The sequence below is a fragment of the Urocitellus parryii genome, chromosome 4, assembly GCF_045843805.1.
Source record: "Urocitellus parryii isolate mUroPar1 chromosome 4, mUroPar1.hap1, whole genome shotgun sequence".
In the NCBI taxonomy this organism is placed as follows: Eukaryota; Metazoa; Chordata; class Mammalia; order Rodentia; family Sciuridae; genus Urocitellus; species Urocitellus parryii.
Window position 1 is genome coordinate 110,473,732 of NC_135534.1, and position 16,347 is coordinate 110,490,078.

Consider the following 16,347-nt stretch of genomic DNA (forward strand, 5'->3'; position numbering starts at 1 on the left):
GATTCAACATATGCAAATCAATAAATATGATTCAACATTTAAATGGAATTAAGGGCAAGAATCACATGATTATCTCAACAGATACAGAAAAGGCCTTTGATGAAATCCAACACATATTCATGTTAAAAATACTGGAGAAGCTAGGGATGGAAGACATTTACCTCCACATCATGAATGTTATTTATGACAAAGCAAATGCCAAAATCATACTGAAAAGAGAAAAAGCATTTCCTTTGCAGTCAGGAATAAGATAAGGCAGTTCATTGTACCATATTACATGTAGTCCTGAAAACATTAACCAGAATGATTAGGTGGGAGAAAAGAATCAAGGGAATACAAATAGGAAAAGAAGTCATCACACGATCTCTGTTTGCAGATGACATGAACCTATATGTAGAAGACCCCCAAAACTCTAAGAACACCATCAAAAGACTTCTAGAGCTTAAAATAAGTTCAGCAAAGTAGCATTAAAGAGATCAACATCCATAAATTAATGGCTTTCCTGTATTCCCACAGTGGTTCAGTTGAGGAAGAAATCAGGAAAACTATCTCATTCACAATAACCTAAAAAAACAAACAAACAAAACCCACCAACACTACCACCACCAACAAAACCATTTGGGAGTTAATATGACCCAGGAGGTAAAAAGAGCTCCATAATGAAAATAATATAATACTGAAGAAAGAAATTGAAGAAGACTTTAGAAGATGGAAAGACCTCCCATGTTCTTTGATAGGTAGAATTAATATTCTCAAAATGACTATACTACCAAAAATTCTATACAGATTCAATGAATTTTCCATAAAAAATATCAATTATCAGTATCATTCTTTTTTCCTTTCCTTTCCTTTCCTTTTCTTTTCTTTTTTTTTTTTTTTTGGTACTGGGGATTGAACCCAGGGGTGTTTAACCACTGAACCACATCCCCAGCCCTATTTATTTATTTATTTAGAGACAGGGTCTTACTAAGTTGATTACAGCCTCACTAATTTGCTGAAGGTGGCTTGAACTTGTGATCTTTCTCCCTCAGTCTCCTTGCTGGGATTATAGTAGTGTGTCATCATGCCCAGTTCCAATATTATTCTTTACAGAGTTAGAAAAAGCAATCCTTCAATTCATTTGGAAGCATAAGAGACCCAGAATAGCCAAAACAATACTGAACATGAAAAGTGATGCAGGGGGCAAAACAATACCTGATCTGAAATCATGCTAGGGCTGTAGTATCAAAAACAGCATAGTATTGGCATCAAAATAGACCTGAAGACCAGGGTAACTGAATAGAAGACAGACAACACACCCACATACCTAAAACCCTCTGATACTTGACAAAAGGGCCAAAAATATTTTTTGGAGAAAAGACAGTCTTTAGTGAATGATACTGCGGAAACTGCACAGCTATAAGTAAAAGAATGATACTAGATTCTTGTCTCTCACCCTGCACAAAAATCAAATCAGAATGGATCAAAAACTTAGGAATTAGACCAGAAACATTGCAACTGCTCTAAGAAAACAGGGTTAGCATTCCATCATCTTGGTGTGACCACCAATATCCTTAAAAGTCCCTCAAATTGTAATAAAGAAAACCAACAATCAATAAGTGGGGTGCCATCTAATTTAAAAGCTTCTGTACAGCAAAGGAAACAACTAAGGGCACAGCTAAAGAGACTCTAGAATGGGTGAAAATCTTTGCCAGCTACTCTGCTGACAAGGGATTAATAGTCAAAGTGCTTTAAAAAACTTGAAAAACTTTTTTTTATTGGTTGTTCAAAACATTACAAAGCTCTTGACATATCATATTTCATACATTAGATTCAAGTGGGTTATGAACTCCCATTTTTACCCCGTACACAGATTGCAGAATCACATCGGTTACACATCCACATAAACTTGAAAAACTTAACACCAAAATAACAACTAATCCAATAAATAAATGGGCAAAATAACTAAACAGAAACTTCCCCAAAGAAAAAATACAAATGGCCAATGACTATATAAAAAATGTTTAACATTTATTGAAATCAGGGAAATGCAAATCAAAGCTGCTTTAAAATTTCATCTTACTTTAGTCAGAATGATGATGTTCAAGAATACAAATATTAATAAATGCTGGCAAGGATATGGGGAAAATGGTACACTTGTATTGTTTGTGGGACTGCAGACTAGTATAATTACTCTGAAAGCAGTATGGAGATTCCTCATAAGACTAGATATGGAGCCATCATATGACACAGCTATCCTGCTCCTTGATATTTTCCTAAATGAATGAAAATCAACATATTATAGCAATACAGCTACCACAATGTTTATAGCAGCATAATTCACAATAGCTAATTCATAGGGTCAATCCAAATGCCCAACATAAATGAATCAAGAAAATGTGGTATATACATACTTGGCATACTACTCAGTCATAAAGAAGAATGAAGTTATGGCATTTAATTGTAAATGGACAGGAATGGAGAACATTGTGCTAAGTAAAATAAGCCAGACTCAGAAACTCAAAAGTTGAATTTTGTTTTTCTTTCATGTGGAAACTAGAGTAAAATAAAGGAAAGGAGGAGGGAAGGACAGGATGTCATCAAGATATAGGGAAGATCAGTAGAAGAAGAGATCAAGAGGCAGAGTAGAGAGATGGGTTAGGTAGGCAATGTGGAATGAATTCTAAAAAAAAATATGTTATGTGCATATATTGATATACCACAGGGAATTTCACCTTTATGTATAAGTAAAATGAATCAATCAAGTACAAATAAATAGATGAGTGAAAGGAAGTCAAGCAAAGCAGAGGAAGGAGAACGGGAAAGGAGAGGGATGAAGAAGAGAAAAAGGGGAGATCATGAACTGAAATTGAATTTTATGTTTGTATGATTTTGTCAAGAGGAACCCAGCTATCATCTTTAATTATAAAGCTCTAATAAAAAATGCTAAATTGTTTTTCTTACAGATTCAAATTTATAATACCCTTCAAATTGATTTAATCCTATGTATGATATTTGGTAAGATATTAGTTTTATTTTTTTCCTTGTTGATACAGCTGTCCAGTGAAATTTATTGAAAAAAAATTTCTATGGCTGTTCATTCCAACTTTGATTTGATAATATATCCAATAGCTGTGTTTTAGTGCTCTCTATTCTCTTCCATTTGTCTATTTGTCTTATCTTACAATCAGTACCACATGGTTTTAGTTGTTATAAGGAAAAATAATAAATAGAAATTTGTAATTATATTTAACCTGAGGAGTAACCAAAAATGCATATTAAAAATGATTGGTTGTCAATTTTTTGGGGAAAAAAACTGTGTTATTTCAAAATATGGTAATAAATACTACCAGTAAAATCTATCCTTATAAGTATTGCTGATAGCAAAGTTATTAAACAAAAATCTTCAAAACTATAGTAATCATAAATGTTATGGTATTTCTAGAGGTAGAAGAAATATGGTATTTCTGTTCCTTTTTTGACTGTTAATCAAAGAGGTTATACATTTTCAAGCTACTTCCTTAATTAATACATCAAATTATAAAATAATGAGGTAGAGTGAACCAGAGATAAGGAAATAAGTGAAACCAGAGATGAAAGTCTCTAATTACTCCCTTTGCTCCTTCGTGTTTCCTGCTTTGGAAGACTGAGCCATTGGGGATATTGTTCGGAAGAGTCCAGGTCCGTTATTACTCAAAATCATTATAAATTCAGAATTTAAGAACCAAATTAATACTAGGGCTGAGCGCAGAATATACGTCTTGGATTCAAGAGGATAAAGCACAAAATCTTGGCTCTACACCATGGCATCTTAAGCAAAATAGAGTTCAGCCTTTAGGAACACGTTTTTCTGGCCTAGAAACTTAAGGAAAAACCCTCTCTACCCACATCACACTGTTTTCCATCAGCTGGTAGGTGTCTGAAGCTCCACCTGCTTCTATTCTTTTTTTTCTGTTTACACTGCTCTTGTTGGTCTCCTCCATCCTCTTGAGGTGCTGTGAGTCCTGGTCATTTCACCTGCTCAACCCAGGCAAAGAGGAGACTCGTGGGCCTCAGGAGACTCTTACCTGTTGTGGAGTTCAGTGAAACAGTAGTGAGCCAGCACAGAGGAAGCCATGGAGCGGGAAGTGTCTGTCTGTGTGTGTGTGTGTGAAGAATGGTTGGTAGCGGGAGGTGGGTGACATGGAAGGACATAGGTTCTCTGTTCAGGAATCCTATTTTGCAGTTAAGAAAAAGATTAATAATCATTCTCACTCGACATCTATTCATTTTATCATTATGACAACTTTCTTTAACAGACAGTATATATTTTCATTTCATAATGACAAAAGGATAATTCAAAAATCAATGAGTGTAGTGATGGTAAAGAATTCAAAATTTTTTCAAAATATAAAACGCTAAGGTTTAATATTAGAGACAAAATCTAGTTTGCCCTCTCTGCAGAAAGATGACTCCATCGGTTTCCCTGAGAGGTGATCCTGTACATTTTACTTAAAATCTTCTGTGGCAGAAATTGAGTGTTTCCAAATTACTCTTTTCTTTTTTTTTTTTTTTCCAAATTACTCTTTTCATGATGAGGTGAAGACTGTGCTTAGATATTTTTCTCTTGGCTAATGTGAGATTCTTTCTTGAGGACAGGTGTGTACGGAGGTGTGGTATGAAATACTCATTGTAGAGGACATGTAAGGAGAATTTTGAGTGTATCAAGGCAATTTGGGATATTTGCAGTTTGCCTCGGTGCAGGTTTGAACCAGACACCTGTGCCATTTATCAGAGCGAATCTGATTTCTGAGCTTGGAAATAGAGAGGATCTGATTAAAGGGAGAGTACACACATGTCTAAACTACAATATCTTCATTTAATTCTGTCAATTTATTTATAAAACGCATTTTTAGATTCTGAAGAACAGCATTTTCTTCTTTTTAAAATCCTATAAATCCTTCAGAGTCCATTTCTAATTATATACAACTGTAATAATTTTGTTATTACTACATTATCACACTTTTCTCAGTATTATGCACAAGGATTACTTGCTTGCAGTTTTATTAAGTGTTTGCAACTAAGTGCCAAATGCTATGCAAGGTATTCATTGTTTTATTGATGTCTCACAAAGACACTATGAGACAGGAAATATTGTATTTTTCTTTTGAGTGGATAAGGATCAGAGAGGTTAAGTAATTTGCTCAAGGCATAGAAGTAAAGTAGTAAATGATAAAATCAGGTCAGGTTAGAAATCATTTTATATAACTCCAGAGTGAGATTTTCATTATTTTATTCATCTATATACTTCTGCTAGGTAAATAGAAAAAGAATGTGTGTGAGATTATATTGAGATATTATTCAAAGTGTAAGCCTTTATCCTTGCCAAAATTAAAGTAATGCAGGACAGAGTAACAGAGAAGCAATATGAATAGATTTATAAGATTATTTTGTGTTCACAAACCTTGTTCAGAGTAAAGGAAAATTAGGCATATCTTGTAGTAATACATGGAAGTTAAGATGCAAATGAGATGTAAAAAAGAGAATGAGAAATTTGGGTTTCAGAAAAGGTAATTCAAATTGTATCTTAGGTTTATTTAGTTCTGATATTAGTTAATGAAGTTAAATATTATTAATACTATTGAAATTTGCATTCCTGAGTTCTGTAGTACAGAAGTAAAAGTGAGCTGAGAACAGAATTTCCGGTGGGATGCTGTAGTTATTTATATCACCTATGCAGCACCTTCTAGGCTCTACCTAGTTTTGTATGTGTGAGTAGGTTTTGGATATGCATCATATTCTTATCAGTTGAATATAAATGAAAGATAAAGTAGAGTATTATTGAAGTAAAAATAAGCAAATCATTATACGCAATTTCTATTTATTTTTTTCTGTGTATATATTTAGGTAGTTGGTATATTTACAAAAAAGCTATGACTTGGCTGATACTAAAATGATATTGTACCTGTAATAAACTTTTCTTGAAGATGGTAGAGGATAAGGATCCTCTTTAAAATATGCAAGTGTGTTTGATGATGAACCAGACAATTTAAATTCAATTGGCAATAAGTCTTTATTAGATTACTATAAGTCATTTGCCAAGTATAAATCATTCTCTTATCTCACTTAACTTGGAAAAAAAATCACTCCAAGACCAATTTAACACATTAATTAATTTAATTCCAGATTAATTACTGATCTCTTTCCCTCCTCAGCCCTGCTGGCAGCCACTGCCTGGGGGAGAAATCGCTCTGTGGGGAGGGTGTTCTCAGATCCTCCAGGTCTTAGGTCATGATTATTGCTTTGCTTCCAGGCCTGCCTGGTGCCCAAGCATGAACAACTACACCTCTGTGAAGGAGTTCATCCTGTTGGGACTTCCTCACACTGAAGGGCTGGAGAACATGATCTTTGTCCTGTTTCTGGCCTTCTACCTCTTCGCCTTGCTGGGGAACCTGCTCATCTTTGTCACCATTCTGGCTTCATCCAGCCTGCACACCCCCATGTACTTCTTCCTGGGAAACCTGTCAGTGTTTGACATCTTCTTCCCTTCTGTGAACTCCCCCAAGATGATGGTCTCCCTGGCGGGGCAGAGCCGCACCATCTCTTACCAGGGCTGTGCCTCCCAGGTCTTCTTCTACCACACCCTGGGTGGCACTGAGTGTTTCCTGTACACAGTGATGGCCTATGACCGCTTTGTGGCCATTTGTCACCCCATGCGCTACACTGTCATCATGAACCAGAGGGTGTGCACCAGCCTGACAGTGTGCACATGGCTGGGGGGCTGTGTGCATGGGAGCATCCTCACGTTTCTCATCTTTAAGTTGCCCTACTGTGGGCCCAATGAGGTGGACAGCTTTTTCTGTGATATTCCAGTGGTGCTGTCCCTGGCCTGTGCAGACACTTCTCTAGCACAGATGGTGAGTTTCACCAACATAGGTGTGGTTGCCCTGGTGTGTTTTCTTCTTATCCTCCTTTCTTACACCCGCATTGTTCTCTCTATATTGAAAATCCGTTCCTCTGAAGGCAGGCGCAGAGCCTTCTCCACCTGCAGTGCCCACCTGACGTCCATCCTCTTGTTCTATGGACCTGTGTTTCTTGTCTATCTCAGACCTGCTTCCAGCCTCTGGCTGGATTCTGCTGTTCAGGTGTTAAACAGTATTGTCACCCCTTCCCTCAATCCTTTGATTTATTCTTTGAGAAACAAGGATGTGAAAATGGCCCTGAGGAAAGTGTTATTTCATGTGATCCACCCTTCTGTGTTATAAGGTAACAGAATAGTTCTCTGAAACTCTTTGGGGATTTTCTTCTGGTTCACTTCTCTTATATCAGAAGCATTGCCAAAAATAGTGAACTGAGAAAAGGTATTCCTCATTTATTAGGAATCAAAAATACCATGCAGTAGAGAATTGGTGACAGACATATAGATTTCCCCTTTCAAAGAAAATTTTCTGATTAACTTAGGATTTTCTCATTTTTTAATTTGCCAAAACAACATATATTTTCTATTCCACCAGGTCTGTGCTCGTTGGAACTCTTTTCAGACCATTTATCCTATGGCTATAATAATTTTATGGATCATAGACTGTCTTATTCTAGCATTGCCCTCTTCTTCCTTTCTTCTTTCCTTTCAAAATCTGTTCCTTATTTTCTTTTACTATAGCATCACTCTGGCCTTTCTTTTTATTTCTTAGTGATTTTTTTATTAGAGCTTTATAATTATATATAGTCGTTGGATTCATCCCAACATCCTTATGCATGCATGGAAATCATTTTCACTCTGGCCTTTCAATAAAGGTATATTTTAGAGTCTATAGGAATGAATTAAAAGTATGATTGCACAGTTTGGTAAATATGGTAAATATCAGTTTGTAATAAAAACCACCTAGTCAAGAAAAACAAGAGTTATATCTTTGGGGGCTCTTATGATTTAAATAGAAATACCAAATCAAGCATCATTGAATATGGGACATTGGGAGTCTCAAGAAGCAAGGTGAATGATTCACACAGTGTCAGGACATATATTTCATTTCAGGAGTTACAGTTTACCCTGCTCTCCAGGTCAGCATGAACCCAGGTGGTTCATTCAGACAGCTCTGTTCAAAAGTTCAGCCATGGATACATCTGGGAGTTGATTTAACAAGTTCCTTTTACTCTATTTTACATGCTCTAAGCTGTTTAACTTTTCTCCCCTGACAACACTCAATTTGCAACCTTTTTGGATTTAGTCATATCTTCTGGCTACAATATAATTCAATTTGGAGCATTATTATTGTTACGTTTGGCTATGAGATAAGTCTGATGTTGGATATGGTTCATCATTTCTTAGAAAAACATCTGATCAATCAGTATGTATGTTCTTCAAAAGACTAGTCATGGAACCACCATATGACCAGATAAACCACTCCTTGGTATTTATCCCTAAGACCTGAAATCAGCATACTGTAGAGATACATGCATACCCATGTTTACAGCAGCACAATTCACAAAAGCCAAACTACGGAATCAGCCTAGGTATCCATCAACAGATGAATAAATAAAGAAAATATGTTATATATACACAATGAAGTTTTATTCAGCCATAAAAAAGTGAATTTGTGTCATTTGTAGAATAATGGATGAAACTTAAAGACTATTATGTTAAGTGAAATAAACCAAATTCAGAGAGTTAAGGGTCATATGTTTTCTCTCATATGTGGAAGCTAGAGAAGAAAAAGGAAAGAAAGGATAGAGGATGATCACATTCAAAAAAAGGGAAATCAGTAGAATAGAGGTAAGGTACCAGGGAGTGGGGAGAAGAAAGGAGGGGGAAATTGCTGGCAAGAGACATTGGCCAATTAAATTGTGTGTATGTACAAATATGTAACAACAAACCTCATTATTATTTGTACAACTATGATGCACCAATAAAAATGTGAAGAAAAACTAAGAAAAGAAGCTGGTCCATCATTCTATTTTATAAAATGGAAAAATGGATTTTATAAATTTGTAGAGGAAAGACTTTCACAAAGAGATCTCTATATTTGTAGGTACTCTATTTCTCAAAAAAATCTTATGTGTGTGCAGTTAATTGAAATTAAACACTAAAAAACTTATTGCTTATTTTTGGATTAATTCAACAGCTATATTTCTTTTCTAATGCAAGGTATTTTTTAATATTTATTTTTTAGTTGTAGTTGTACACAACACCTTTATTTATTTATTTATTTTTATGTGGTGCTGAGGATCGAACCCAGGGCCTCACACGTGCTAGGCAAGCACTCTACCACTGAGCCACAATCCCAGCCCAACAGCTGTATTTCTAAATTGAATCAAATTCATTTCAGGGCAGAGACCCATTGATTCAGATTTATCCAAACACTTAGAATATTCTAAGACTGAACACTGGAAACTATTAACAAGTATATGACAGTGTTCAAGTACTTTCCTTTTATTGATTAAATCACATAGTTCCAAGAGGTAGATTTAAAAATATATACTTATTGCTACATATTAATTATGCAGAACAGTGGGTTTTATTGTGGCATATTTGTACATGCATATAACATAACACCTCTCTTTACCATCCACTCTTCCCTCCCCATGCTTCTTTCACTCTAATCATTTCATTCTACTCTCTAAGAGGCAGATTCTATGAATATGGAAAGCAGTATGAAGAATCCTTGGATTGGGGCTGGGGATGTGGCTCAAGCGGTAGCGCGCTCGCCTGGCATGCGTGCGGCCCGGGTTCGATCCTCAGCACCACATACCAACAAAGATGTTGTGTCCGCCGAGAACTAAAAAAATAAATATTAAAAAAAATTCTCTCTCTCTCTCTCTCTCTCTCTTCTCTGTCACTCTCTCTTAAAAAAAAAAAAAAAAAAAAAAAAAAAAAAAAAAGAATCCTTGGAAAAGCAGGGATGGAAACACCATTTTACAACGTGTGATTTATATGTCAATAAAGTTGTTCAAAACCATTGTTGCTGGTCAAAAAAAAAATTAAAGCTGTTCTAATAACCTATTTTTTCCTTTTTTTTTTTTTTTGGTATTGGGCTTCAAACACAGGGGTGCCTAACCACTGAGCAACATCTCCAGTCCTTTTTATTTTGAGACAGAGTCTCACAAGGTTGCTTAGGGCCTCACTAAGTCTCTGAGGGTGGCCTCAAACTTGCAATCCTTTTGCCTTAGCCTCTTGAATCCCTGAGACTATACGCATGTGCCATCATGCCTGGCGACTCTCTGCCTTTTGAAAACAAAGTTAAAGAACAGGAAAATGAATATAAACATATGACTCAAGATGTTTTTCTTTTTTTCAAAATTGGGACTCAAAATATATATTCCATTTAGTTAGAATGGAGTACTTGTAGGTGTAGACAGAATGAAATTCAAGTCCAAGTTCTACGATTAACTATTGGAGTAAACTTTGGCAATTATTGGAGCTTTCTAAACCCTATATTTTTATTTTAAAGAAAAGTCACATCTAATGAGAATGCAGAGATAAAATAAAAGAGCCTTGAACACCCTGCATAAGATTTTAGAGGAAGAAAGATTCTTGTTATGCAGCAGTTATTAATTCAAAACCATGGAGAGGGAATATTCCTTCTGGCATGACAAACGGGATTCTACAACATGTACAATCAGAAAAATGAAAAAGCATAGCCCATCTATGTATGATATACCAAGGTGCAAAAATACATTCTACTGTCATGTATAACTAACTAAAATAAATTTAAAAAATTTTAAAAATGAATCACTTGTAAGAATATCTTTAATTTTACTTAAACCTCATTAAAAGGCCACTTTTTTGCTTTTGCATTATTTTGAAAGGGGGGTTAGCCACAACATTTTTAATAGGTCTATGCTTGTTTTGGGGGCAGCCAGTAAAAATAGTTTGCTCACAGACCTCTTCATATACTCTTGTGCACTCTGACTAAATTTTATTTTTAATTTTTTTCAACTTGTTTTTAAACTTCTGCATAAAAGCATAATGAATTGTACATATTAACGGGTACCAGAAAATGTTTAGTATATTTTGTATAAAGTTTAATCAGGTTAAACATACCTATCTTCTCATTTATCATTTCTTTATGGTGAAAACTTTTAAATTTTTTCTTCTAGCTTTAGGAAATGGACAGCATGGAATTATAATCTAAAATCAATCACCCAATAGGACAAAAGTACAACAGAACTTCTTATTCCTGTATAAGTGTAACTTAGTACCCACTGATTAGCATTTTACCTCCTGTCTACTCTTCCTGTCCTCTGGTAACCATCATTCTACTTCCAGCTTCCATGAGACCGACTATTTTAGGTCCCAAATAGCAGTGAGATCATATGGTCTTTCTGTGTCTGGCTTATTTCAGTAACATAGTGATCTCCTGTTCCAATCATGTTGTTGCAAATGATAGATCTTCATTCCATTTTTTTTTGTGGATACATCATGTAAGACATTTTCTTTATGCTTTCATCAGTTAATGGACATTTAGATTGTTTCTGTTTCTTGTCTACCGGGAATAATGCTGCAATGGCAGATATCTCTTTGACTCACTAACTTCATTTCTTTGAATATATTCCAAGTGGCAGGATTTCTCAATCCTATGGTAATTCTATTTTCAATTATTTTGGAAAAAAATCCATGCTATTTTTCACAGTGATTGAACTAACTCACACTCCTGCCAATAGTATGAAAAGGTTCCCTTTACTCCAAATCCTTGTCAGCATTTATTACTTTTACTCTTTTTAATAACAACCATTTTTACTAGGGGAAGTTTAAAAGTCCTAAATCATAGATAGGCTCAAGAAGTTCTGATGTCCTATTGCACTATAGGTTGACAGATAACATTTCACAAAACTAGAAGGTTACAGACAGACATCTCTAATAATCCAATAATCAACATGTCAGATTATAAAATATTGAGGAAGAGAATGGGACAAGGAAGAAACAAAAGCTTATGATTATTCCCTTTGCTCATTAATGATTCTTGAGTCTGGGGATTGGGCCACTGGGGATATTGTTTCAAAAGAATCCAAGTCTATTAATATTTTTGAGTTCAAAGTCATTATGAATTCAGAATTTAAGGGCCAGACTAATACCAGCTGAGTATAAAATGCATGCTTTGCTTTCAAGAGGATAAAGTACAAAACCTTGGCTCTATACCATGCAATATGCAAAATAGAGTTCAGGCTTTAGGAACTCATTCTTCTTGCTTAGAAAGCTTAGGACAAACCTTCTCTACCCACATCATAAATGCTTTCCATCATCTGGTAGGTATGAAGCTCTGCCTGCTTCTATTCATCTTATTCTTACACTGCTCTCTTTGCTCACCCTCATCTTCCTGAGGTGCTGTGTGTCCTGGTCACTTCACCTGCTCAACCCATGCAAGGAAGAGACTCCTGGGCCTAAAGAGGGTCTTACTTGTCAGAGGGTTCAGTGATCTAGTAGTGAGCCAACACCGAGGAAGCCACGGAGGGGAAGGGGTATGTCTGCGTGTGTTTGTACACCTGCACATGTGTGCACAGAATGGCTTGTAGGGGGAAGTAGGTGACATGGAAGGAAATAGTTTCTTTGCTCAGAAATCCTAACTTTCAGTAAAATTAGAAATTATTGCCACTCTACTACACATCTAATTTACATGAGAACTTCCTTTAATAGTTGGGCATATTTCCATTGTCTTATTAAGGACTAGGTGATAGAATGCAAAACTCAGTGAGTGTGGTGATGGGAAAACTTGAAAAATTGATGAAATCTAATCATATAAATTTTAATACTTAGAGTTGAAGAAGACATATAGTTAACTCTTTTTGCAGGAGAACGATTATGTCTTCTATTTCTCTGAGAAATGATCCTGTGAGTTCTACTTTAAATCTTTTGTGGTAGAAATTCAATTTCTAAATGACTCTCTGCACGATGAGGTGAAGCCTGTTCTTAGTAATTTTTTCCTTGGATCGTTGTGAGATCCATTCTTGAAGACAGTTGTGCATGGAGGTGTGGTGTTGAATACTGACTGCACAGGACATGTGGGGAGAATTTGAGTGTATCTAAGATAATTTGTGGTACTTGCACTTTGTCTGAGTCAGGTTTGGACCAGACACCTGTTCCACTTAGCAGTATGAGTTATTGAGCCAGAAACATAGGGGTTTGGATTAAAGGAAATCTTTACACATTTTTAGGTCACAAAATGTTCTTTTGATTCTGCCCATTTATTTACATAGCACAATGTTTTGAATCTCAAGAAAATAACATTTTCTTGCCCTGTGTGTCTTTCTCTGCTTTGGAAAACATTAGAATCTAATAAGAATATACTATTTTTAGGTGTTAGTTTTAAAAATAAATAAATGAATAAAATATTTTTAAAAACTCTAATGACCCTTCAAAATCCATTTGTAATTATATCTTAATGGCACCAGCAATGCATTTACTATTACATTATCACTTTTACCTCAGTCCTACATGCACAAAGCTTAATTATTAAAGTACATTTATTATACATTTACTACTTAGTGCAAATGACTAAGTGAAGCATTACATCTTCCTTATCTCAATTCTCACAAATATTCTCTGAGGCAGAAAATAATCATTTTTTTTTCTTTTGAACAAATGAGGCTCAGGAAGGCTAATTTGCTCAAGTCTCCTGATGCAGGGGGGTAATCAGATTAGGGTGAGGCATCAATTTTCTGTAACTCTAAAGTGGGCTTTCCAAAGAATGGCTCTTTCTTTTATTCATTCTTAATTTTTATCAGAAATATAGAAAACAAAGTGTATGAAATTGAATAGCTTGCCAAGTCCCACAGTTGAATTTTGAATAGCATTTGGGCTGGAAAAGAGTCTTTTCACATCCAGTTGTTATCTTTGATAGGATCTCAGTCTATTCCAACAGGTAGATCAGGACCAGCCTGCACAGAACCTGGCTGTTAGACTGAGCACAGGAGTGGTCTGCAGAGCACCAGCTTCCTCCACATCTTCATCCTTGCCATTCATCGGATTTACTGAGAATTTTATTTGTGACATAAAACTTTACCCTTATCAAAATGAAATGATGCCGGAAAGGTACAGAGTTGTAGTCTGTAAAATAATATGCTCATATTTATCTTTTTATTTTTATTTTTTTTAAACAAGTATTGTCACAGCAGAGGAAAATTAGTTTTATTTTGTGGCAACATATTGATGATTTGAATAAAATGGAATCTAAAAAAATGAAGAAATTGTAACTTGAGAATAACATTCAACTTGTTTCTTAGGAGTATCTGGTACAGATATTAATTAACAAAGCTAAATAGTACTAAGAGTATTAAAATTTGCAATTGTTTGTATTACAGAGAAAAATCTCACTGAGGACCTAGAATGTCTACTGTGGTGCTGTGGTTATTTATATGACATATGCAATGCCTTCCTCCAGATTCCATCACTCTTTCAGTATATGTATGAACAGAATATAAATGTGATCTGTATGTGCTTCTCTTGAATACAAATGATGAAGACAGTCAAGAGTACTGTTGAGAGTAAACATGAGTAGCAAGGTGTATATAATTTCTGTTTAGGTTCAGATTTTCCTATTTGGGTAGTTGACCTGTTTACAACAATTTGATACTAAAAGGCTCCCTCTTTTGGGGGGAAGGTAGGTGACTCTGAAATGTGTGTGTTTGATGACAAAGCAGATTGGAAGAACCTAAATTAAACTGGTGATAAGACTTGATTACTATAATATAATTGCTGATTACGAAGATTAATATTATTTTTTCATTTAACATGTGAAAAAGCTGTGGTCAAATTTGACACATACTTTAAATACAGGTCAAGATTTATTGCTGGTCTCTTCCTCCTCAGCCTTGCTGGCAGCCACTGCCTGGGGGAGAAATCACTCTGTGGGAGGGTGTTCTCAGATCCTCCAGGTCTTAGGTCATGATTATTGCTTTGCTTCCAGGCCTGCCTGGTGCCCAAGCATGAACAACTACACCTCTGTGAAGGAGTTCATCCTGTTGGGACTTCCTCACACTGAAGGGCTGGAGAACATGATCTTTGTCCTGTTTCTGGCCTTCTACCTCTTCGCCTTGCTGGGGAACCTGCTCATCTTTGTCACCATTCTGGCTTCATCCAGCCTGCACACCCCCATGTACTTCTTCCTGGGAAACCTGTCAGTGTTTGACATCTTCTTCCCTTCTGTGAACTCCCCCAAGATGATGGTCTCCCTGGCAGGGCAGAGCCGCACCATCTCTTACCAGGGCTGTGCCTCCCAGGTCTTCTTCTACCACACCCTGGGTGGCACTGAGTGTTTCCTGTACACAGTGATGGCCTATGACCGCTTTGTGGCCATTTGTCACCCCATGCGCTACACTGTCATCATGAACCAGAGGGTGTGCACCAGCCTGACAGTGTGCACATGGCTGGGGGGCTGTGTGCATGGGAGCATCCTCACGTTTCTCATCTTTAAGTTGCCCTACTGTGGGCCCAATGAGGTGGACAGCTTTTTCTGTGATATCCCAGTGGTGCTGTCCCTGGCCTGTGCAGACACTTCTCTAGCACAGATGGTGAGTTTCACCAACATAGGTGTGGTTGCCCTGGTGTGTTTTCTTCTTATCCTCCTTTCTTACACCCGCATTGTTCTCTCTATATTGAAAATCCGTTCCTCTGAAGGCAGGCGCAGAGCCTTCTCCACCTGCAGTGCCCACCTGACCTCCATCCTCTTGGTCTATGGACCTGTGATTCTTGTCTATCTCAGACCTGCTTCCAGCCTCTGGCTGGATTCTGTTGTTCAGGTGTTAAACAATGTCATCACTCCTTCCCTCAATCCTTTGATTTATTCTTTGAGAAACAAGGATGTGAAAGTGGCCCTGAGGAAGATGGTAACTCAAATGGCTCACCCTTCTCTGCTGTAAGGTCCCCAAATAGTTCTTTTTTGAATTTTTTTTTTTGAAAAACCTCAAAGAGCCACTCCTTTTGTATCTGGCTTGTTACCAAACAGTGAGTTGGGCAAAGTCACGCTCTCCTTTTTCTTGGGAGTCTTAGGAGTCATTTAGGAGAAGTTGTTTATACAACTTTTACAAAGTATTTTGAGATTAAACCAGCATTTCCCCTTTTTCCACTTGCCATAAAAGTATATTTTCTAGTTCATATATTTTGTATAGTAAAGCTAAAAATTGGAGTTGACACTTAAGAGTGAAATTTAAGAGTAGTATTGTGCAGTTTGGTAATTCTAGTTGATATTCATATTGTAACTTCTTTGGGCTTTTACTATGCCTTTCTTTTACAAAAGAATTTAATTGATAGCCTTTTATCTTCAGCTCTGGAGAAATTTCAATTGAGAAGGTGATCATTGAACTGTGGTTTAGAATGGGAGAATGAATTATGAATGTGAGAATGAAGTTTGTAAATTAGAAGACTTTTTTAGCCAGTGATTTCTATCCACTGAGGTACTT

General features: G+C 36.2%; 2 protein-coding genes across 2 annotated transcripts; both read left to right on the forward strand.

Moving 5' to 3' along the window:
• Nucleotides 1-6,290: 6,290 nt before the first annotated feature.
• LOC113192572 (olfactory receptor 10D3-like) lies at nucleotides 6,291-7,223 on the forward strand. Its single transcript, XM_026402734.2, has one exon. The coding sequence runs from the start codon at nucleotides 6,291-6,293 to the stop codon at nucleotides 7,221-7,223; it is 933 nt and encodes a 310-aa protein (XP_026258519.2).
• A 7,651-nt stretch (nucleotides 7,224-14,874) lies between these two features.
• LOC113192571 (olfactory receptor 10D3-like) lies at nucleotides 14,875-15,807 on the forward strand. Its single transcript, XM_026402732.2, has one exon. It carries the CDS (start codon nucleotides 14,875-14,877, stop codon nucleotides 15,805-15,807), a length of 933 nt encoding a protein of 310 aa, XP_026258517.2.
• The last annotated feature ends 540 nt before the right edge of the window (nucleotides 15,808-16,347 follow it).